Below are 25,173 nucleotides of genomic sequence, written 5' to 3'. Positions count from 1 at the left end.
AAGAAAACATGAATGATTTGTAGAAATTGTCTACCAATAATGTCCCAAAGGCCTGAACATTAGAATCTCATTTCAACTAAAGATTTTGCATAAAAAAACATAAGTGCTTGCTTAATTAAGATGAGTCGAAGCTTTAGCTATATATTTTCTAATCAATATGCGACATTAAATCAACGTGCCATTTGGTTCACGAAATTTAATATTCTCCCCACATTTATATTTATGAGAATGTGATGTTTGAAAACATCATTTTATTTATTTTTTTGACGACGTAGACAGTGGCGGAGCCACACAATTGATATTAGGGGTGTCGCTAAATTTTTTTGAGGGTGCCTAGTGGTAACTTGCATAAGTAGAAGATAATTTTTTTTTTCTTTTTTTTTTTTTGTGGGTGCCGTGTGGAACTTGGGTAGGAAAATAGCAATTTCTTTTTTTTTTAAAAAAAAAAAAAAGCTTTGCGGCATCCGCAAAACCTCAAGTGGCTTTGCCACTAGCTGTAGAGGCGTTACATCTTTTATTATAAGTTGCTCGCGTTACAATTCATATCACACTTATTGAATTAGTTATTGAAATGTGGATAGCCATCCGATAGTCCAATTGATACTTAATTACTATGTTTACAAATGGATGCCGTAGTCTATGTGATACTTACCACTAAGGTTGGTAATTGTTGACATGAAATTAACGGATTAGAGTTGAAGAGTTTGACTCATTTAAATAAATGGGATAGGTTGTGGTTGACTTGTATAGTTTTATACGCATGCCTCAACATGATTTGAACTCAACATGCAACATTTATGGTTGACAATTTTTTATATAACTCGTGAATCCGACACAAATCGAACATAATATTAACAGGTCGGGATTGAGGAATTTGACTTCTTTAATTTAATGGGTTGGTTTATGCTTGAATTATAGTCTTATACCCATGTTTCCACACAACTCAAACCTAATAAGCGAACACGAATTGACACCCCTACTTATCATGTTAGTTACTGAAATGTGGACCGTCACGTGACACTCATTTCCATAAAATGTAGATTACCATGTTAGTTCGCAAAAAGATTGTAATAAAAGCTGTAGTAATACTCTAGGATTGAGATCATCTACTATTAGGCTACTTGAATAACATAGAAATTATGGTAGGCCCACAGCCTCCTCTTAAGTAACGAGTAAAACAAGGCCGCAAGAACCAAAAGATGATTAATTTGAATCTTAATTATTCCAAAATTTCCCATTGGTTTTTTGATTCATACAAAGTAGAGTTCTTTCTTTTCATGTTTTTATATATATGCTTGGCTCTTTGTGCTCCCTCAAAGCTTCCCAACTCTCTTATTTATTTATTTATGTTAATAAATTTTTTCATCAAAACCAACTTGGAAAGCTATGGCTATTTGAACAACCAGACTCCTAAGTGTGAAGGGCCGGGAAAGAAATAAGAAAATCACAGGAAAAAAAAGGCTATGCATGCAATGGCGTGGGGTAGTGATTATTGTTCATCAACTCTTGTTTGGGTAACCTCTGGTGCTGATATTTTTCTGGAATGGCACATCCAAATCGACAACACTATCAAGCCAGTTTCTACAGCCCAATCGGTATAAACTAATTATCTTTCTCCACACACCCATGGGAAAGAGGCCATAGCTAAAATTGTTAATTACCATCTGAATTTTTGTGTTTCAAACATATATACAGATTATCACCATCAATGGGATGTTCCCTGGACCACTTATCAATGCAACCACCAACGATAATATCCATGTCAACGTCTTCAATGATATGGATGAGCCGTTACTCATAACCTGGTAAAAGGAGACTCCCATTTCTTTCAAAAAGGGAGGAAAGAACATAACTTGTTAGTGGGTGCAGGAATGGCATACAACAAAGATTGAATTCGTGGCAAGATGGAGTCTCCGACACCAACTGCCCAATTCCAGCCGGTAAGAACTGGAGTTATGTGTTCCAGGCGAAGGACCAAATCGGGAGCTTCTTCTATTTTCCCTCCATCAACTTCCATAAAGCTGGGGGTGGCTTTGGCCCAATTCGAGTTAACAACCACCAAGTCATCTCGGTGCCCTTTCCCAAACCTCAAGCAGACTTTGATCTTCTTATTGGTGATTGATATTCAACAAGTTACAAGGTAATTCCACTTCACCATCTTCTCTAGGAACCATATCGGGGAGATAAACGGTCAACAGTTTTTACCAACAATACATTAACATATTTTTTTCAACGGTCTAAATTTAATTAATATAAGGAGTCTAGCTATTCTTGTGGATATGCACATATATATGTTCGCACATAAAATGTGTAACATCCCCAGCTCGTTAAGGCTGAGTTTGCCACTTTTCTTCTTTTACAACAAAAGTTCTTGCAAAGATCTATAAGGTCTATCAGAGTACTTGATTTTAAAGGATACAATAAATGCGTAAAACATTATTCAAGAGATTTTATTACAAGCGAAATTAGAAAACATTAGATTTTAGTTGCGGAATATCATATCATTACAATAACTTATATGAAAAGACTTTGAAAATTAATAATTATTCCCACCCCATTCCGGCCTCCTATTCCAGCATCCTTTCTACCTGAAAACAAGAAATAAAACTGAATGAGCCCAAAGGGGGCCCAGCAAGTAAAATCCACAACCATAAATAGTTTTACTCCTTGTTCTCAGTTTTGAAAATCGTTTTCACAAATAAATATACATCCAGCCATAATAATATATGTACGTACGGTTGCATCTCCCGTAACATATACATACTATTACATCTAGTAATAGATCATCGTTGTAAATCATCTTTATAAATCATCATCATAATGCATCATTATAAATAATCTTTGTAAATCATCTTAGCATATCTTCGTTGAAAATATAGTATCATTTTCTCATAATAAGGCCCATGTACACTATTACCCCTGTGCACGAGGGTTGCGGGTCCTTGTGACCATGGCACTGAACTGTGGCCACAGCCATGCCCGACCGTCAATTAACTCTTTCTTGGTGCACTCAACGGTCTAGTTGATGGAATACCACCTTCTGGCATAGCCTCCTTCAGTGGTTTCGCCTCCATCCGAGTATCGGTACCGAACTCTTTCTCATTCTTACTTATCTTGGGGCCAAAAATACTCTCCTCCATACATGTGCCCTCATTTCATAAACATTTATCTCATCTCTTGTACTTTTCTTTGTACTTCTTTTGATGCATCTTAGGGCAACATGTAGGAGGGTTTATCATCATTTTTCTTTCTTATAATCATCATCATTTCTCAAATTGAAAACCTTTTCAAATATAAACTTGTTGTATTTAGAAAGCGTTTAAATAAATAGAAACTTTCTAGATAATTCTTTTAGAAATCCTTCATGCATGCAACATAACTTCATAATACGTAAATAAAATAATCATTTACAATTTACTAAAGAATGAATAAATAGCATGACATGAAGTAATTTTAGAAGGGGTAGTGAATTTACTTACCTCTAGACTGAAGCTATGAGCAGTCTTTAAATTGCTAATTAATCATCTTGAAAAAATATCTTGTTGTTCCACTCTGTTTATTCACAACTAAATTAATAACAATTCACGAGAATCAATTAACTCCAGTCTACTCCTTTAGGGAAGTTAACCCATTAAAATAGAGAATCAACTCCCACTACTAATTCAAAATTCTCAAGAGTGAAACCACCCAATATCATCATGATTAAATCAAAAAGGTTCTCATCTAAGGCCTATTACTCAACTTAAAATCAAATACCCATAGCTAAAGGAAGAAGAATTTTACCTTTGAAGAACCTATCTTTGTTATTCTGTGAATTTCTCTTTTGGTCATCCTTTAAATCTCTGTTTCTCCCCCCTCAGCATCTCACCCGCTTTGTTTTTCTCATGCTACTTTGTCTATCTCTCACTCTATTGCAACATTCTTTCTCCCTCTGTCTTCTCCTTTTTACATCCGTAAAACTCCCTCTCTCTATCTTATTGTTTCTTCTTCTCCGTTAAGTAATAAGAAATGGGAGTAGGTGAAGTCAAAGAAAATTAAAAGAAAAGTTCAAAAGCTGTGTGGTAAAAGAGGGAAGGAAGAAAAAATGGAAGGAGTAATGAGTGGGTGTGGGGCTGCTGTGAAGAAAAATGGGGAAATGAGAAGAATAAAAAAATAAGAATTAGGTGGGTTGGTCGGCAAGGATGTGGGGAAAAATAGTAACAAATAATAATAAATGAAAAGAGAAAGATAAGGTGATTATGAGCAATTATTGCAGGTTAACTCGCATTTTAAAAATAATTAGTCTATTGTCCTCATTTAATCAATCACCAACTATTAAAATCATACTCCAAATTCTATAAATCGATCATCAATTATCATTTCTCTTAAATCACCCAATAAAATAATAGATATAATCTCGAATCAATATCATATAATCTAATAAATTCCTCAAGAATAAATGCCATTACCTAATCATCATCAAATAAATATATCTAAAATAAGACTTTTAAAATCTGGGGCACTACAATCTTCCCTCCTTATTGAAATTTCGTCCTCGAAATTAAAGTCTATAATATTATCGTCCAATCTTCAAATTGAGCGATTTAGATTTAAAATATTCCTTGCAATCATTCATCAGAGCCTACTCTTCAATATTCGCTTTTATCATGTTGGAATTTCATCTCCTTCTTCTAAGAGTAAATTTTTATTCACGTTCTAAAGCTTCGATTTATGCAATCGTTCATCAGTTCACACTAAAATCTTACCTCAAAATCTTTTCCATTGTTTCTTTCCAACCTCAATAACAACAATCGAGTTATTCATCAACAGTCTACAATCAAGGTTTAAACATCAAATTAATAAATCATGTGATCAATAGTTTATACCTCCAACATCATAGTCCTCATTTCAAGCCTGCAATAATTTTCTCGATCTAATTTAATCAATTTATCAAAAAGGTGTAAAAATCATTCCTGCCTATATTCTCTTTAGTATCTCAGTATTCCAAATCATGCATACGAAATTTTAATATGATGCTCTAATAATTATTAACTTCTCACCATCATAAACCTGTAAAAGTAAATAGCACCAACATTCAAACATCATTACATGAATATACCTCAGAAGTGTCATCATAATTCGATTCATTCTAAATACACAACCGTTTCTATTTTCTCATCCCAACTTTTGTGTTGATGCTACAATATCAGCGAAAATCTTTCAGTACTACATCTTTACTTGATAAATCATAACTCAACAATAGAAACTCGTAATTATGATTTCAACTCAAACGAAATACACGATTACATCAAATGTAAGATTCTCATCCATTCTTGACTAATACATATTGTGCTTGCTGCGTTCTAGAGATGAAATTGATAAGCAAGCAAAGTAGGATATGGGTAAGTTTCCAGGCTGGAAGTTCCAAAGTACACATGCTATAATTTCTCTCCCTTGGGTCTTGCAAGGTCAAGAAGAGAAAAGAGAGAAAGATAGTCCTGTTGCTTTCTAGAAATGAAGATTTGAAAAGCATTTCAGGACATGGCATGTATGTGAGACTTTCAAAATACCCACATCGGATGCTCTCTCTCTTCTGTCATTTATGGAGACTGAGAAGAAAAGAGAGATATTTAGCCTGAGAAGCATGATCAAGGATAATCTTGCTTCCTCAGGACATGATCAACGATAATCTTGCTTCAATGGTTTTTGAGAGTATAAGGTGTTGGGTTTGTGAATCAAGTCGTGATGCTGCATTTTTTTTTTTTTTTTCTCTCTTGAGGATACGCTCAACTGGGAGAAAAGTCGAGCTTTCATTGTATGGAAGGCTATTAACAGAAGATTTCAGGCGAAGGGGTATGATCAGAAGGCATGTGTTGCAATGGAGAAAGAGGTGGGAATTTATAGGAAAGATTTCTGGTAATGAACGAGCGCGTGGTGCGCGTTGGCATGACAATTCATTCAGTTGCCCACGCATGGTATTTGAAGTCGTTGATTGAACAGTGGGTTTGAAAAATGAGCTCAGTCGAATTTATGACAGGAGACAAGATCCTACTGCAACGGGATCTTTTGACAAAAATCCTTCGCGGCCTGAGGTCGCCTAACGCTTTGTTGTTTACTGTTTATTCCACTTGAAGTGAAAAAATTTCTTTAAAGCCACTCGTCTGCTACTTCCAGAAACTTCAAAAAAAATTCTCTTCAGTTTCTGACGCTCAGTCTCTTCTCAATACTTCATCTCTCCCAAATTCTTCGTATTCTCAACTATTTTTCCTTACTCTCCTAAATATGGGAGCATCATCATCATCCGTTAACAACATCGATTTGAATGTTGCTCCTGCAACACAATCTATTGTTATGCCTAACGTGTAACTGGACGTGCCTGCTATTTCTCCTGAAGTGCCTGCTATACCTCCCGTTGTACCTGTTGCACACCCTAATGAACTTGCTACCTATCCTGATGTATGGCAGCCAACTTTTGTCTTTGACAATCGTCCTATCACTATTCACGATTCTGTCATGCTCCATGATTCTACTGCTGTAGCAGTGGCCAAAGGTTTCGTAATTCCACGGGATCAAACGTTCTTAGCTGATAGGTCGGATACTGATGCTATTAATAATTCATTGGCATTCAGTATCCAAGGTGCTGCTTCAGTTTCTGACATGGCACAACGTTTGAGTGCCAGAAATGTTGAGCTGAAAGTCTCAAGAAACCAAATCGGGGTCTTACAGCGACTGCTCAAATACTACAAACGAAAACACGTGGATTTGAAGCAGGAGAATACTCAGCTGAAAAAGATGATGTTATCTTACGCAGAATACTTGGGACCAAAGATGCTAGAAATGGAGAAGAATACCGAACGTCTCCAGCGACAGCACGAAAAACTCCGGGTCGATGTTCAGGGGTGTTGCAAGTCTCTCCGCACACGCTCTAGTCAGGTACCTCATTAGAAATAAATATTCCCTTTGGTAATTCAATTATATAAATATATATGATTCTGCTCATACTAGGTTTTCTCTATGCAGAAATAATCTTCCTGGAGCAGCTCTGAGGAATCATCTGCTCATCATTACCACATGTCTCTTTATGCAACAAATTTCTTTTTTTTTTTTTTTTGATGGACACTGGTATGTAATATTATAAGGAGCTTGTTCTCCAAACATTTCTTTTCGTAATCATTCAGTACTCATTCAATATTCATTATATAATCATCCTGTCATTATAATAACTTCTTTTAAACAAACAATCTGTTTAAAAAGTTAATCACTCCATAAAACATCTAAGTATGCACCATCACATGTTATCAACCTCTAAAATACTTTAATATCATTGAACATATATCTTATAAGAGAAAATTTAGATCATGTCACTATATTATATCACTATATTATATTGTCTTTCAACTCTTACCTTTATGCTTCAATTTACCTCAAGAATAATAATCCATTATCTTTACTTAGTAAAAGAAAAATTATATCAAAAGTTTTGGCATGTAATTAAAATTTCTCATAATTTCATATCCACTAATGCCTCAAAATTTAAATATTATCCACAACCTAGGAGCACTAATTCATCCTCAAAACTTTAAGCATCACTTCAATATAATTTACCTCAATTACAGAAAACCTAGCACCTCAAATTCTAAGAATCACCTCAAAGATTTCGTGAATTGTACCTTAAAGTCATCACAATCATTTGAAAATATCAAAATCCTTAAACCACAACTTTATATCTCAAAATATCTTATAGATTCTAGGGTATACCTTATTTGCATTTATCCCTGCAATACTTAGGCATTCACTTCATGCCACTACGTAATCCTTATTCATCAATCCCTATATTATAACATCAATCATAGTATCATTATTGTCATCGACCAAACCTTAGCCATTACCAAAAACTCATATAAACTCTTATATCATTAATTCAGTTCAAGAATCAACCGACATCCATAAGACCATTCGTTACTAAGTCACTTACACAATTTGTCTCACAACCTAAATCAATAAAACCATTTTGTCACCAAATTAATTTAACAAATTAGCTCGCAACCTAAATCTATAAAATCATCATACGATTTTTAAATCATGATCAATAATCTTTTCTAAATCCTCGAGACACCTTAAAATATACCCTTATCAATCGATACTCTAGAAAGTTGCCGCAAATCCAATTAGGCAGATACTATAGATCACAACCTATCTATAAAATAAAAATTCATCTTCGTCATTAACTTAATCACAATAATAAAATCCTCCAAATTAATCACACTAAGATGATTTTTTTTTTTTTTTTTTTTAATAACCAAAAAATTATCCCTTAGAAAATGCCCATGCATCATTTATTAGAGACCACTCAAAAATACATACTCTATTTGGCCGGAATGTGGCTTCCCATTAACCCCAAATTTATTTTATTTTTTTTTATTTTTTTTTGAAAAGTCTGCCAGAACCTTATAACCTTTGCTCTGATACCAAAATTTTTGTAACAATCTCATATAGCGGAAAAACTGTAATTATCAATACAAAAAAAATACTGTTAAAATACTTTTCTTTATACAAAAATACCCAAAGCTATGTCGTACAAGGCATTTATACAAATCTATCCGACAGTCTAAACTCTAGACAAAACTTAACCAACTTGGAATCTCTGTACATCTCAATATGAATCTCTAATCACAACTGCATAATTACCTTGATTTTCCATTCCTGCAAACACTACAAAAACTGTGAAGTAGTGAGTCAATTGATTTCCGACAATATAAATCATTGTTGAATCATATATAGCAAAATGCTAGACAAGTTATAAAACCACAAAAATCCGTATTATTGGATATCAATATCATACTCAGTAAGTAAGAATACTTACAGTGGATTACATGAATGGATCATCAAAGGTAATTACTTGAAACCCGTTCTGCTGCAGTTGGTCCATACCCATAACAATCCCTTTACTGACTTTCTCTCTCTCTCTCTCTCTCTCTCTCTCTCTCCTAAACTTTCTTTCTTCCTCTTTAGCTCTCTGTCTTAAATTTCCCATCTCACTCTCGGTTTCTCTTCTCTCTTTTGTATGAATGAGGCATTTAAATAAGGAAGGACTAAAAGAGAAAGAAAAAGTGGGAGCAGGTGAGAAAATTGGGGAAAAGTAGGCGTGAAAGTTAGGTTTCACTCCAATTTATTAAAAACAAATCTAATAAAATATTAAATATTATTCTCACCTAATTTCCCTTAATAATCTGAATCCCACAAATTCTTTACTCATAAAATCAATCACCAATTATTACAATCATACTCTAAATTATACCAATCAATCATCAATTATCATATCTCTTAAATCTCCCAATAAAATAATCAAAATAAAATCATCATCATGATATAATAACCTCAAATCAATATTCATTCCAATAATATTCATAAGATCTAATAAATTCCTCAAGAATAAATATTATTACCTAATATCATCAATAAATATCTCAACCTCAAAGTAAATGCCATTACCTAATATGAATATTAATATAATCATAGCATCAATTTAATATTTCTAAAATAAGACTTTAAAAATCTGGGTTGCTACAAAATGTGACAGGATGTGAGGTCCATGATGAACACCAAGCTTACAGCTTACAACAGTCCCCCTGATAGAATGCTGATGAATGGCAATTGCTCATATTTGGATCCTCTTGCAAAAACCCACGAGTCCTTTGCTGTCACACAAGGTACAAATGGAAAATTTTCGTTTGGTCCAATCAGGTCTTCCAATGGCGACACTTCAATGAGTTATTGATACTAAGGTTGTTCGGGTCTCACCTGCTCAAATTGTCCGAATACCTGTTCAACTATGTGGGATCCGAATAATCTTAGGGCAACCTGATCATGTGAGAGGTTATTCGGGTACTTAGATTGTTCGAATATCTCCTCGAGCCGGTGGTCCAGTGGAGTTTACAATCATAAGTGGCCTATTATAGTTCAATAAGACAACCTTATTACACGTGACCTTAAATTGTGTTGACAAATTGGAATACTGGGAAGAGTTACAGGTTGAGGATATCGAATGTGGGTGTGGCGTGGAGCTTCAATTTCAGAATTCAATATCATCGAATGATGTTGGTTGAAACAGAAGGATCTTACACCAATCAAATTAGGTTGGATTCTCTTGATGTGGATGTTGGGTAGTCGTACACTGTTCTTGTCATAGCCGATCAAAGCACGGTAGATTATTTCATGGTGGCAACTCCTAAAATGTATAATAATTTCATTGAGTTGAGCGGGCTTGTGGGCGTTGGTGTGCTACACTATGATAACTCCACCACACTTCCTAGTGGGCCTCTTCCAATTGGGCCTGACCCATTTGATATGGAATTCTCCATCAGTCAAGCTAAATCTATTAGGTAACATTTTTACTACTCTTATTATATTACATAACATTGAGAAACAAGTAAATCATTGGGGATATTACAATTTTTATTCAAACGGTTATGGGGTACATAAGGGGTGGCCAAACTAATTTATGAACATCCCCAAATGGCAAAAAAAAAAAAAAAAAGTGGCCAAACCATCATCTGAATACCCCTAAATGAAAAAAAATAAATAAAAATTAAAAAAAAAAAAAAAAAGGTGGCGGGGTGGTCGAACCACCTCATGAACACCCCCAAATGGCAAAAAAAAAAAAAAAAGTGTGCCCAAACTATCATCTAAACACCCTTAATGGCCATTTTGGGGTGATCGAACTATACCCATGGCCTTGGGATGGTTTAGCCAAAATGGGTGGCCGAGCTACCCTCTTCCACCTTTTTTTGTTTTTAGTTTTAAATGTTATTTGTTTGTAGTCATTTTTGTCTTTATGCTGGAGAAAATGAGTACGTTGGTAGTTTGGGAGAGGGGGGGGAGGGGGGGGGGGGGGGGGGGATGCAATCTTTAGCTTTGGGGGACATTACAAATTAGGTCTTAATTTTTGATGAGGGCATGTGTACTTTTTCTAAATTGAATTGTTTAGTGGGTGGCGTAATAATTAGTATTATGTGAATTATCAAATCAATTTGCAAGGAACTTGTAAAATTTTAGCACATAACATTTCCATTAATGAATTGATTAAGATTCAAATAGATATGATTTTATTTAAGAAATCACATCGGTATTCTCTACTAAGCTTTTTACAAGGCCATTCTTTTATGCCTTTTTTTGTTGTGAAGATGGAACATGACCACTGGTGACGCAAGGCCAAACCCACAAGGAACCTTCAACGTAACGAACGTGATAATATCACAAACCTTCATTCTTCGGGCATCAGCAGCCGAGATTGATGGTGCACCTCGCTACACTGTCAACAATGTGTCCTACCTGACGCCGAACACCCCATTGAAATTGGCGGACAACTTACTCAATGGGTCCGGAGTTTACGTGGTTGATGCATTTTCAACTAATTCTACCAACATTGAGTCCATGGGAGCTTTTGTTGCAAGTGGAAACCACAAAGGATGGATAAAACTGGTGTTTAAGAGTGATCTAGAGGTTATGGATGCTTGGCACCTCAATGGTTTCGACTTTTATCTTGTCGGGTATGCTTCTTAATTTCCCCCTAGTCGTCCTTTACAGACCATGCATGCATGACACACTCCAAGAAATTTGGTACCAAACTTTCAGTGATGATATGTAACTAGTTAGGGATCAACGACACTAAAGTTGTTGTTGCTAACTTTTCTTAACAAAGCAACTGCATTCACTTTTAGAAGCCTAGTGACATGAACAAACATGTCTTGGGTTCAATAGGATAGAAACCAGGCAGGGACGGAGGAATAGGGGGGCCCGGTATAGGCCATGGCCCCCCAACACGAGGAAATTTTTTTAAGGGTTAAATACCTTTCAGTCCCATGTGGTTTAACAACTTTATTTTTTGTCCCATCGATTTCAATTCGTATAACAAATGGTACCTGGTTAATGGCAAAAAACGGAAATGGTACCTCCGTCTAAATTCCGTCCAAAATTTGACAGAAAACCACGTTAGCACCATTAAAAAATTGAAACGTGTCCATATATTAATTAAAAATACAAAATAAAAAAAAATAAAAATAAAAAAATAAAAAAATAAAAAAAACTGGGGGAGCAACCCTTTGGACAAACATGGGGTGGCTCCAACCACCCCCAAAACAAAACCTAGCAAATCAAAAAGCACCAAACAAACAAGCTCAGCTATTTATATATCCCCAAGATAACATCCAACACAGAGAGACAGAGCAAAAGAAAGAGAAACACAGCGGCACACGGAGCTTGATCACCTCTCAAATGCCTTCCCTCTGTTTCCTTCACTTCCAATTCAAATAAACTCTCTCTCTCTCTCTCTCTCTCTTTCTTTGTTCTCAAAAAAAATTATAAGGTAATGTTTTTTTTTTTTTTTTTGGGCTTATTGGCTTTTACCCACTAAATTTTTTGGCCCTTGACCCCTACTTATACCAATCTCAGCCTCCATCCCTGCAGGCAGGGTTGTACCTAGGTTGTTTGGCAACCCCAAACTTTTTTAAAACGCTTACAACTCTGACCTTGCCAAATATATATGTAGTTTCTAACCACCCATGCATATGACTTATGAATTAACATGAAATTAAATTTAAGACTTATGTTTTTCTTTTACATAAACACACAGCGTGGGCACTCACATATAGAGAAACAATATGCCTCTATATACTAATGGAAAATGCTATTTTTTCTTCTCTCATCTATTTTCATCATTTTTTTTTAATAAAAAAATTTATCATTGAATCTGTAAGATCCATGGACCCAATGATGAATTTGAAAAAAAGAAATGGATGAGAAACGGAAGAATAACATATCTCTATATTTATTTATTTACGCAAGTTTGGACCCCAAAAAAAAAATCTTAATTCCGCCACTGGGCAGGCAGGTCATTCACTAAATGTGCTCACATTGATTTGAATGACTAGTTCATGCCATAATTGATGCTTTGTTTGATGCGGTTTGTTGATTTGATTATCTTTAGCATTTGTGAAGGGGAATGGTCGCCTAAATCGCGCTCTACTTACAACCTTTTCAACCTTGTTGTTCGTTCAACTGTTCAGGTCCTCTCTCTCTACTCTGGTTGTTCTACCTTGTTACTTTCTCTTCTTCTTTTTTTGTTTCTCCTGCAGGCGATCGTAGAGTTTGTTAATAGGATCTCCTTTTAACTCCATTTGATTAATCTAATCTGGATGCATACATATGTTTAGGTGTACCCTGGAAGGTGGAGTGCAGTTTATGCATATCTTGATAACCCTGGGATGTGGAACTTGAAATCACAGCTCCTGAAAAATTGGTTCTTAGGCCAAGAACTCTACTTGAGATCCAAACCCCGCCAAGGAGTGGCCGCCCCAGAAAACCTTCTTCTTTGTGGTTATTTTCTTTCTCCGTCTCTTTTAACTTTTACTTTTAGAGAAATTTTAAACGTCATTCTTTCATACAACTTTGTTTACAGAAAAATTTGCTAATTTAGTTCCTACTCCTTCACCCGTACCCATTCCGTCGACTAGTGCATCATCTCCACAAATAGCATGGTAATTAAAAAAAAAAAAAAAAATTGGGGTTGTAATTAACTAATTAATAGTATTTCTTTTCATTTTCACTAATTTCAATCTTTCGTCTCTTGCTTGTTGGTAGGCTTCAAAAGGCCATGATTTTCATTCTTGCATTTCTCTACATTCATCAACAGCAGGAGTCTTAATGAATTACCGGCGGCACAATAACTTTTGCAAGTTTCCTTTGAAATAATTCTTGTACTTCTATCTACAATCAAGTGAGTCTATGGGCAATTTATATTTATAGATGAAAGCCAATATATATATATATATATATATCCCCAAACTCGACAATGTAAGGAATAATAAGGTAATTAGCCAATATTCCAAAAGTGTTATTGCAAAAAGGAATGTCGTCTATTAGAAAATATTATTTGTACATTATTTCTTGTGCACACCACTTGCATGGTACTGTAATTCAAAATTAACGTAAAGTCTATGCACTCCTCAAATTACCACTCAGGTGACAATGTCACTCAAACTATCAAAATTTGTCAATATTCCTTAATAACAAAAGTACCCTTAAAATAAAAATAAAAAAATTCAAAAAAAAAAAGCTAAAAATAATTAAAATAAAAAGCCAAGGTATGGAATTTAAAATTTTTCATTTTGTTTCTTAAATAAAAAATAATAATCTTTTTCTTTTGTTTTTCAAATTTATTGTTATCTTATTGAAAAAAAAAAAATTATGGTCATTTTTTGTCTTTTTGCTGGTCTTGGAGGATATTGTCAATTTTTTGGTAGTTTAGGAGATACATTATCACAATTAAAAGCTTGAAGAACATTGTCAATTGGGTAGTAATTTGAAGGCTAACTAATATTTTAATTGAATGAGATATTAATTAGGATGCAAATGAGAAATGTGGAAAAAAGTGCACGCTAATTAAGATTAGGGGAATTACGTTAAGATCCGTGTACTTTTGGCAATTTTAACTTTAAGACCTTTGTTCTTATTTAATTTGACTTTGGGCTCATTCTAAAATCAAGACCTTTGTCAACATTTCCATTAAATAGATAACATGAACGACAGTGAAAATATAATCACGCCCCTTCGATAAAAGAAAAAAAGAATTAAACAAAAAAAAGTGGTTGAGCTAGTGACATAGCTTTTTTCTTTTTTTTTTTCTAATTCTAGTGACAAAGCTTAACCACCCAGCTCATGACTTATCGGGTTCGCTACGAGCCACCTGCTCTGTTAGGGGAGGCCGCGAGCCATCCCTTTATGAAGGCCGAAAGTCATTCCTCTATTGGGAGTAGCTTCACTCATTATAACCGAAGTGGACACGAGTCATCCTTCTGTCAAGGGGTGGCTATGAGCCATGCACTCCCAGTGATCAACGTGGTTGTGTTTGGTCACCCAACCCAACCATTTTTCTATATATATTTTTTTAAAAAAAATATAACGTTTTTGTTTGCCTAGACCATTAATTAGTTTGAGAGAAATACTTTTTTATATTCTGGTGTTTATTTCGCGTTGTCTTAAAATAATTTTGTTGGAAATAAAATTGTAAAATAGTTGTAGAAAATAATTTTGAAAAACTTTCCACGAGTGGCTGGCTTTGTAGGGATTCCTACTCCACCACATACCAAATTATTAACTAATTGCTCTAAACCGTTAAACCAGAGTTTATTTCTAAAATGAAAATGAAAAATAAAATTTTCAAAGCATATTCATTACAAGTTATAATTTTGGCCCAACTTAATGGACTCCCTTGCTTTAAAATGCACAGTATTGGACCCAACTAAAGCCCAACATCCTCTAGGGTATTATTAGGAATAGAGTGTTACATTTTTTTTTTTTTTTTTTTTATGAAATATATATATATATATATATAAAGTTTCTCGTACCTCTTAAATTACCACTCACTTAATAATATCTTGATTTATACTAAAAAAAGAGAAGAAAAACAAGAGTTAGAAGGGGAATAATGCTATATACTACATTTTTATTTCACAATTATTTCATAATGTTACTATGACCGTTCTAATCAATCCATAAATTTTTTTTTTCACATCAGTATTATAAAAGGACAAAAATTTCCTCTAAACTGGTTTAAAGGAAATATCCTCAAACCCATGTAAAATAGTAACAAGTGTCTATAAACATTTAAAATGTACATTAAATTCTTAACCTCATTAATAGCAGTTTACTAACTTAGACTAAATTTAATGTGTCTTTTAAATGTTTATAGACACTTGACACTATTTTACACGGGTTTAAGAATATTTCCTCCAAACCAGTTTGAAGAAAATTTTTGTCCATTATGAAATAGTTATAGAATAAAAATGTGGGTTCTAAGATTATTTTACGGTGGGTGGTCTTTAATTATATGATTGTAATCATGGAGTTGATTTGATTTTTAATCTGTCATTAACTTATGATCTGAGATATTTTAGGATATGATTTGATATTATGTGTAAATATTATTATTACATAAGAAATAGAACAAATCGTGATCTATTTTAACTATTAAATATTTATTTTGATTTTTTGGAAAGTGATTATAGGCTAGCTAGATATTTACTTGATGAAAGATTAGGAAATTAATAAGGTGTATTAATCTAACTATATATAGCTGGGGGAGTTGGTATTCTGTACTTTTTCTAAAGAAAATGAAGATATGAGCTACGCTAATAAAGCCAATGCATGCTTAATTATAGATTAATTTGGAGTCAGGCCGGCAGGTTTCCCGTTTAACCATTAATATTAACTAATGCTCGTTAAGTTATATGTGATTAATAATATTATTAATTAATTGATATAGAAAGGACAAATGATATTCCGAATTTAACATTGTACACTTCTAATAGAATAAGTAACAGAATATATCATTAAATTTGCTACCATTCTGGTGTACGTACGTTGTAACTTGTTGGGAATGGTTTGAGAATCATTCTTTTCCCACACACGATACATATACTAAGAGGTAAAATTGCTAAATGGGTCCTCGGAGTTTGATTCTTTCACAAATATCTCTCTAAATTTTTAATTAAAAATAACAAATCACTCCTTGTGGTACTTTTATGTGACAAATAACTTTTTTGGTACAAAACTCAGACACTTTTTCGACGGGTTATTATGAAATTACAAATTTATCCAAATAAAATTGTAAAAAAAAAAAATCTTTAATTTTTTTTTTTTTTTTTTCACTTTTAGGTTTTTTAAAGTAAATTTTTAATTTTATAGTGTTCTCGTTGGAAAAATAGTCGGAATTTGTCACTTTTTTTTTTTTTTTTTTGAATAATAGACTAAGATTATCATTAATAAAATAAAATCAAAGATAGAGCTAGCAGATTGCTCCATCAAAATTACATTACGAATATAATCTGAAATATCCTCCGACCAAACTTTATCCATGAAAGAACGTTTTGCCATTTGAGCAAGCCGATGGGCTGCTGTATTAGCATCTCGTCCAATGTGTAGACACTTCCATCCTCTCTGAGAGATTTAAGAATATGTATTTATGCCCATATCGAGCCAAATGGAAACAATCTGTTCTAAGGAAAGAAACATGAATGTTTCTTTCCTTAGAACAGATTGCTTCCACCACTACGTTTACATCACCCTCCAAAATCACGTTCTGAAAGCCTATTTCTTCACAAAAGCTCGAGTTATTAAAAAAAAAACAAAAAAAACTCAATAAATTATTTGTCAAATGGAAACTACTGATTTAATTAATTAACAATTTTCCCTATTCTTTTAAAATCCATAAAATAGCCAAAAAGAAAAACACATGTTGTGGGGTCACAAACATCTATGCATGCGTGTCTTAATTGTCAGTTTCATTCAACATTTTTCACAATTCCTAATTGATAATTTGATAGTGTTGGGAATTCATTCATTTTCCACGCCTCTATTTTCAAAGAGAAAATTATATATATATCATGAAAATTGAAAACAGAGTTAACTTATTATGTATACTCCTTGCATGCTTCGATCTCCTTGATAATTTTGTAGACCAAATTAGCCTCAGACGTGCACGTAACAAACTTTGGAAGCGTCAAATTAATACAACTTTTTTCTTATTTAAGCGTCGCAATCTTGTGAGGATTACTTAATTCATTACTCAATGGGGTATGGAGTTACACACCCCCACCCGTTTCTCCAAAGAGCTGAGACCTTAATTAAGCAGAAAATAATTAATTAAGGAGGTGATCACCATATATATATATATATTGAAAACGCCACATCACAACTTATATATCTCCCATGGAGGATCGACAATAATTATAGAAATTAATACATTTCTTTATGAGATAATCAATCCTTAATTTGCTTTTGGGTCAAAGCTATGTAATTCTTATCAGGTCTCTCTTCATTTAGTAAATGCAATATTTACTCAATAAGCTTTAATAAAGGATCCGATTTGACCTGTAAATAGCTTTTAACTGATAAGAAATAAAATTCTAATTAATATTCTAACATTTTTTTTTTCCTGAAAATTGGACTTAAATTCTCTCTTAATAAGTGATACTCAACACACTTAAAAAAAAAAAAAAAATGACTTTAATCTACTTGTTTTAGTATACAATTTCTATACAACATTTTTTTTTTTTTTTTTTAACGAGTGTAGATCCAACGGCTTACGACAATTGTGAAAGAGTTTAATAAATAGTATTACTCTAGATCACCACTACTTATCTTGCCAAGCAAGCCTTACTAAGCTCAACTTCTATATCAGCCTACAAAATAGCATGATATAGAATGACATTATCATTTACCTTTTTATCCCGTATTATATTGGATTAAAGAAATTAATTTATCCTATATATTATTAAATATTTAAAGTACCCGATAAAATTTGCCAAACTGCCAGAGTTAGCATTACTGCCGAACTTGGCAGTTTGATATATAGTCTGTAACCTCCCAAGTTGCATCTCTTAATAATTAGCTAAAAGAAATTGACTAAACTCCCAATTTAGTACACTCTCCTCAACTTGGCAACCTCACAAATTGCCTCTCTCTCTCTCTCTCTCTCTCTATCTCTCTATGTGAGGTAGACAGACACCTACACTTACTCAACAACAGCTAATCATGATTAAGGTACAATGCCACAAAACAAGGACCAGGCCAGGTTTGGTACATACTTCTTTTTCTTAATTAATATATATATATATATATATATATATATATATATAACAAATCTATGGGAATTAATTAATTAAGATTTGGTGTAGGGTAAGTAATTCACATAGTAGCTAGCTAGCTAGGTGAATATTGAAGTGGGATGGGAGTTAAGTTGAGAAAGCATTGGAGGGAGGCATTTAAAGAAAAAAAAAGAAAAAAGAAAAAAAAAAAAGAGTGGGTGATGAAGTGGTGGATCAGAGCAGATGTTGCTTAGGTGTATTGAGTAGGCTGTTAACTAACAAGGAGGTGGACCAAGCAAAGAGAAGAACAAAAATAGCTGAACAAGAACAATTTTTTAATACAACTTTTGTTATAGAAAGAGAAAAAGGACAAGTGGTGGATTCATGTGGGAATTGCAGTTACTTAGTGGCTTTCTATGCTTTTATTCTATTCTTGTCACTGCCTTCCCCTTCCCCTCCCCTCCCCTCCCTTCCTTATTGTGTGTTTCTAAGAGAGAGAGAGAGAGAGAGAGAGAGAGGGAGAGGGTTTCTTGTAAATGAAACAATGAAACCTAAACCAAAGACTTTTGGTTGAGGTGGTACTGAGTGGTGATGACACCCAAGCCTAACATCCAACCCCATGCCTGAATTTTTTTTTTTTTTTTTTTTTTTTTGTGTGAGAGTGTTTTGTCACATTCTCCACTCAAAAAGAACAAAAACCCAATAAAAAAGAAGATGAAAAGATGCCGATCACGCACTTTCCATGAATTATAGCAGCTCTTTCTTTCTTTCTGAATACACAACTTGCTTTAACAAAGAATTTGTAAGTCCATGAAACTTCTGCTCAAGATATGGAAAAAGAATTGAAAGAATCTTACAGTTTGTGAATGCTAAATATGAAGAAGAAAGAAGAAAAAAGAAAAAGAAAAAGAAAAGAAAACGATTATGGTAATTCGCATCAAATCAGTCTCGTGATCAACCGCAGAAGATAAACGGTGGAAACACACTGGAAAAAAAGAAGAAAAAAAAAATAAAAAATTCTGACCCTTTGTTTTAGTAGTGACAGTCCACCAAAGTCGGGGCGGAGAAGACAAGAGGTGATTGCTGTTGTTGTTGTTGTTGCTGCTGCTGCTTTGGTTGTTGTTGTTGTTTTGTTGCAAATGGGAATTTGGGTTCCCGGTGATCGTCTTCCGGCGCCGGGAGGTTGAGATCCAAATCTAAGGAAAGAACGTGTCTTGGCTTCTTGGGTTCCTGATGATCAGGCTCCATGGCCATGGGAGGAATCAACGACAAAGCTGTGTTGGTCGCTAGAGGCGCCCTGTGCCGCCTCATGTGGCCGCCCAAGGCCTGGCCGGACGTGAATTCGGCGCCGCAGACGGAGCACTCGTGAACCTTGGACCTGCTATTGCCGCACAAACCTCTACTACTCAGTTGGAGAGAAAGCGAAGAGATGTCGTGATTCTTCTTGATGAACTGCGCTTCTTCGTCGTCGGAGGATAACAAGAATTGCTTGGTCTTCTCCTCCGCTGCCATGGCCTTGGGCTTCTTGTGACTAGCCCTGTGCCCACCAAGTGCTTGGAAGGAAGGAAAAGTCCTGCTACAGGTTTTGCACTCGTAAACACAATACCCCGCCTTCCCGGCCGCCGCCGCCTCTAAAAACCTCCGGCTATTAATCTTATAAACACCTCCTCCGCCGTGATTCTCCTCGGCTTGCTTCGGCGACTCCCGGGATTGGCCTTGAGCTAGAAGAATTAGGCAATTGGCCATGTCCTCCTCCTCCTCAGTGCTTTGATCAGTCGAAGTGGGTGACAAGTTGGTATTGTTATCAATTATGTCAATGAACCCGGAGCCTCCTCCCCCGTCTCCATATCCGTCTCCGCTTGGCGAATTGCTAGCAATCATGGCAAACGGGATGGGAGATTGCGGCCGTTGGCGCTTGGTTCGTTTCCCTTTGACGATGTGGGTGACTTCCTCTTGAGTTTCCATGTTCCTCCTCCTCCCCCACCACCACCACCACAAAGAAAGAGAGAAAAAGAAGTTGAGGGGTAGGGAGGAAGCAAGAGGCCGGGAGAGAAGGAGATGAGTGGGATTGAATGAATATATAGAGTGAAGGAAGGAAGGAAGAAAGAGAAGGATATAAATGTTTGGAGTCAAAAGGCACCCCAATAGAACAGTAAGTGTGAATTAGCCTCTTAAAAGTAGTATGTATATATAGTAGGGTAATTGGAAGGGAAAAAGAAAAGGAGGACATTTTGGTATTTTTAGTGGGGAGAGTCATTGGCAAATAGAGATTTAGACAAATATAAACTTGGGAGGAAATTAACTAAAAACAAACCAAGTAAAACTAAAAATAGGCAAAAAATTAGAGAGAGAGAGAGAGAAACAGTTTGGATGGGAGAGAGATTGGAGAGGCTGTTAAACGTATGGAGTCCGTTTCACACTCTCTTTCTCACACTTTGCCAACGCACTTCACCAATCGAAAACCACCGGCCCCCACCAAAAGCTTAGTTGCACCTTGTGAGCGTGCTGCCCCCCTCCTCTCCCCCCACGCGCTTCTCTCCCGCGTATCCCCCCCACCTCTTTCTCTTTACGCCGTTCATCACGTTTTCACGTGTTACACTATTAATGATTTCACCCCATTTTTATTTTAAATTTTAAAAAAATTGCATGTTTCCAGATTCTAATCTCAATATTTTTCATTTCGTTCCTCAATAGAAGAGGCATGATAACAACTTTAATTATGGTTGTTAATTAATTAATTAATTAATGCCTAAAACTGTTTTCGTAATTTTAAGTGTGTTTAATTGTTTGTTACAAAGAGGGCATGTTTTTGGCTATATTATTAATTAAAAGAAAACTTGGGACTTGAAGCACAAATAACAGGAGATTTTATTTTATTTTTTTATATATATTAATTTATATTTACACAGACGTTTTCTTGCAGAAAATAAAGTAGTACAAATTAGAGGCAGATATACATCACTGCATATATACTATATTTGCAGAGAGAGAGAGAGAGAGATTGGGATTGGTATAATAAGGGAAGGAAGCAAGCAAGCAAGCAAAGCCCATTACTTTGCCTCAACGATTCTGTAAGAGATGATTGGAGTGCAAGCTTGGCACAGCGGAATCTGCGGCGCTCCTCTCCTTTCCTTTTACCTCTCATTTCGATCTCTTCTGGTTTTTTTTTTTTTAAATATGTCCTAATAAACTCGGATTTTACGACATCGATTAAGGTCGTGTTTTACTACAGTACTCGTATCCGGAAGGCATATTCCTTTTTTTTCTCTTTTCATTTTTTTTTTTTTTTTAAATAATTTTCCGCCTTTCAAATGTGTATGCTGTCGTGGTTGCACCGCCACCCATTCCATGGAACTCTTGTGCCCTTTTTCTGTACAGGCCAAGTTGGCAAGAAAAATACTCGATTGACCTTTTTAGTATTAAATAAATAGTAAACGATTTGGATTAACTTTTAAGTTAATTTGAGCTATAACGACATTAGCTTACACTAATGCTCGGAAAGTTACAGTTTTTAATTACTATAAGATTCTTATAATCAGTCATTAAATAATTAAATTTATGTGTCGAATTTTGTTGCTTAATTTCTTACAACATTCTTGTGGATTGCCGCATGATCCTGTAAGAGGATTTTAGCAAAAGGTGTAGGCTCGGTTTGAATTTGCGATTTCAAAATGTATGATTTAAAAAATAGTGATTTCAAATTAAACAAAATTAAATGTTTGCTAAAATTGCGATTTGATCTTTAAAATCACTGTTTAGCCTTTAAAATCTCACTTTTGTCCAGCGAATTACAGGGTCAGATGGACTCGTAGTATATATCCTTATCATTGAGATATATTTTTCATAATTGATTTTTTTTTTAAAAAAAAAAAAAAAAAAAAAAAACGTCATTGTTCTTGATTTTTGATGGAGGGTTCCCTCTAGTTTCTACACATTTTTGACAATATAAATGCATGAAAATATTTATATAAGATGGAGATAGAAGGAGAGGGGTCGTTTACAAATGAAAAGTAAGGTATATATTGTTTGTTGCTTGAACGGCATCTTGTGTTAGGACAGTGCAAATTATCCCATTTCCATGCATGTGACATCCAATCATACCAAATGTACATTCTAGCTTTCTTTTACTTCATTTATAAACAATACCCTTCACAAAAATTAATTAACATAATTTCTAGGATTTAAGGAAGAAAACCCCAAAAAATTTGGATTATAAGTATCTATGTGAGTGTTACATAATCCATTATTATACAATGTGCATACTACTCCCTAATCAATCAGTTCATGTGCTGTTGACCCACCCCATCCATCTAATTTCATTAGTTATTGTAGTCACATCTGGAATATCCAAATTAATCACTACCTTGATATCAAATAATTGGGGGCATAATTTATTCCAAATCAATCATTGGGGGTTCATTATCTGATTGAATCACATGCATGGATGGGCATCGATAATAAATCCAACTCATTTAATTAAAATGGTCAAATTTTTTAACCTTAATCTGCTAATTTTATGTTGGGTTTGTATCGAATTTGTGGGTCGTCGTTGAGCCAACCCTAATTATATAAATGTATAATAATCACCTCGATCAGGAAAATATAGCTAGTATATATAAATTTAAATGGGCAATAATATTATTGTGAAAAGAAAGCAAAGCAACTAAAAATGTAGGTTCATTTCAAGAGAGGTAGCGTATAGATGTGGGCAACCAAAATTTAATTATCTCATTTATGTGAAATGGACAATTTAGTGCTATTAATTCAACTGTTTACCTGCAGCAGTTGCACAATCAATATATATAGAGGTGGCCAGAATTGCCATAACAAAGTCCATGGTGGGCACATACATATACGAAGTTTCCCCCCTTTGACTACATATAATGGGTGGTTTTAGTTTTAAGAAAGGCTAAAAGAATGCTATAAATCAACATCATGCCATAACATTGCTTTTACTTCTTCACTATGATAACAGCAAACCACTCCTAGACGAGAGTAAAATATTACAAAATTAGGAACCCTAATTCGTCATTTACTTGCTACTATGATGTGGAGACTGACGTGGTACTACAAAAAACTACATGATTTGTAACGTGTCTACTGTTCATTACTTTTTGCCACGTTACCATTTAGTAACGTATCAATTTGTGACACGTTACTAAATTGAAAGCTTAAAAAAATAATTAATTAATTAATTAATTAATTAAAAAATTGAAAAATTTTAGTAATGTGTTAACTTTGACACATTACTAATGGTAACGTGTCAAAAATTGACACGTTGCTAAATGTCTTTTAACAACATCCAAATTAGTAACACGCCGCGCACGTTACTAAATGTTAGTAACATGTCAAGCCTATTGACATGTTACTAAAGTGTCGTTACTAATCAAAAGATTTTTTGTAGTGTGATCGTAATTATACGTAGCCTGTGGTGGCCGCCTAACCCATGATAGCTGTGGCCACGAGAAGATTACCACCATAGTTGGTGCTGCTAGGCGACCACTATGATGGAGTATAACTACATCAGGTTTTTTATTTTTTCTTTTATTTTGTGAAAAACTACTGCTCAATTTTTATTTTGTTTTTTTTTTTTTTTAAGAAATACTCATCAAAATTTTACCAAACAAACATGGACTTAGCATTTAACACTTTTTTTTTTTTTTTCTTTCAAATTGGCCCACCAAATCAATTGTTAATTTTTACCTTATTTTTAAAACATATCAATTTTTAACACAACTCATTTGTAGTTTAATTAATTAATGTACTAGCTAGGAGAGAGCTTAACTTCTATTTAGTTTCATTGACATTATCAATCCATTTTTTTAATTTATTTTTTTTATTTTTTTAAAGAAAGCTGAATTGTTGAGTTATATTTTATTTTATATTAGTCAAAAGGCCGAAAAAAGGACTGAATATTATCGTACGTTCCACGTCAACATTATGTATTTCATCATGCATACAGAAAACTATAACTTTATTTTAATAGTAGGGTTGAAGAGCTAAGCTTAGGCCTATGAGTATAATGCTATTTTTGCTTCTTCTTTTTATCCTTTAAAAAATAATTCAGTGTATCGAATCTATTATAAATTGGGATTGATGTTCCATTGATAAAACAAATGTTTGTATTGGCACTAACACTATAATACGAGAAACGCTATTTAGTAATCTCTGTTATCCATCTCTTGACATAAGACAACAAAGAGAATGCTTAGAGATGAACATCAAAAAAATACTGAGTAACATTTCTCTTATATTAAGGGACTACGAAGGATTTGTATTAGCGACAAAAAGTACAGCTAAAAATTATATTAATGGAGCTATGTAGTTGGGGAAGCATGCATTGGCCGCATTACATCCATCAATGCTGATGTAGAAGTTACAATTATTACCATAAGCAAATGTTGAATAGGCCAGATTATATATGTGATCCAATATATTATATATTGAGAGTGGGCATGATGCATGATGCATGATGGCCGGTGATGGATGATGGGATTAATGGTGGGGATTTGTTAATTGTGGTGAGTCAATGATGAGTTAAGGGGGGCAT

At 34.3% G+C, this 25,173-nt stretch overlaps 1 protein-coding gene, 2 long non-coding RNA genes and 1 pseudogene across 3 annotated transcripts; 1 reads left to right on the top strand and 3 right to left on the bottom strand.

The window, feature by feature from the left end:
* Positions 1-1,472: 1,472 nt before the first annotated feature.
* LOC132188036 (monocopper oxidase-like protein SKU5) lies at positions 1,473-13,681 on the top strand (annotated as a pseudogene).
* On the bottom strand, positions 2,435-3,869 carry LOC132180069 (uncharacterized). The gene is made up of 3 exons (XR_015912731.1): positions 3,784-3,869; positions 3,480-3,552; positions 2,435-2,588 (listed from the first exon to the last, which is right to left on the bottom strand). It is a non-coding gene; the product is annotated as an uncharacterized LOC132180069 (long non-coding RNA).
* Positions 8,473-8,920, bottom strand: LOC148585061 (uncharacterized). Its single transcript, XR_015912732.1, has 2 exons — positions 8,843-8,920; positions 8,473-8,691 (listed from the first exon to the last, which is right to left on the bottom strand). It is a non-coding gene; the product is annotated as an uncharacterized LOC148585061 (long non-coding RNA).
* A 5,765-nt stretch (positions 13,682-19,446) lies between the features above and the next one.
* On the bottom strand, positions 19,447-20,680 carry LOC132188330 (C2H2-type zinc finger family protein). Its single transcript, XM_059602752.2, has one exon. The coding sequence runs from the start codon at positions 20,586-20,588 to the stop codon at positions 19,656-19,658; it is 933 nt and encodes a 310-aa protein (XP_059458735.2). The 5' UTR covers positions 20,589-20,680; the 3' UTR covers positions 19,447-19,655.
* Positions 20,681-25,173: the final 4,493 nt, after the last annotated feature.

Source organism: Corylus avellana, chromosome 6 (genome assembly GCF_965113065.1).
Source record: "Corylus avellana chromosome 6, dhCorAvel1.hap1.2, whole genome shotgun sequence".
In the NCBI taxonomy this organism is placed as follows: Eukaryota; Viridiplantae; Streptophyta; class Magnoliopsida; order Fagales; family Betulaceae; genus Corylus; species Corylus avellana.
Note: the sequence above shows the minus strand (reverse complement) of the source record. Positions and strands in the feature narration are given on the sequence as shown.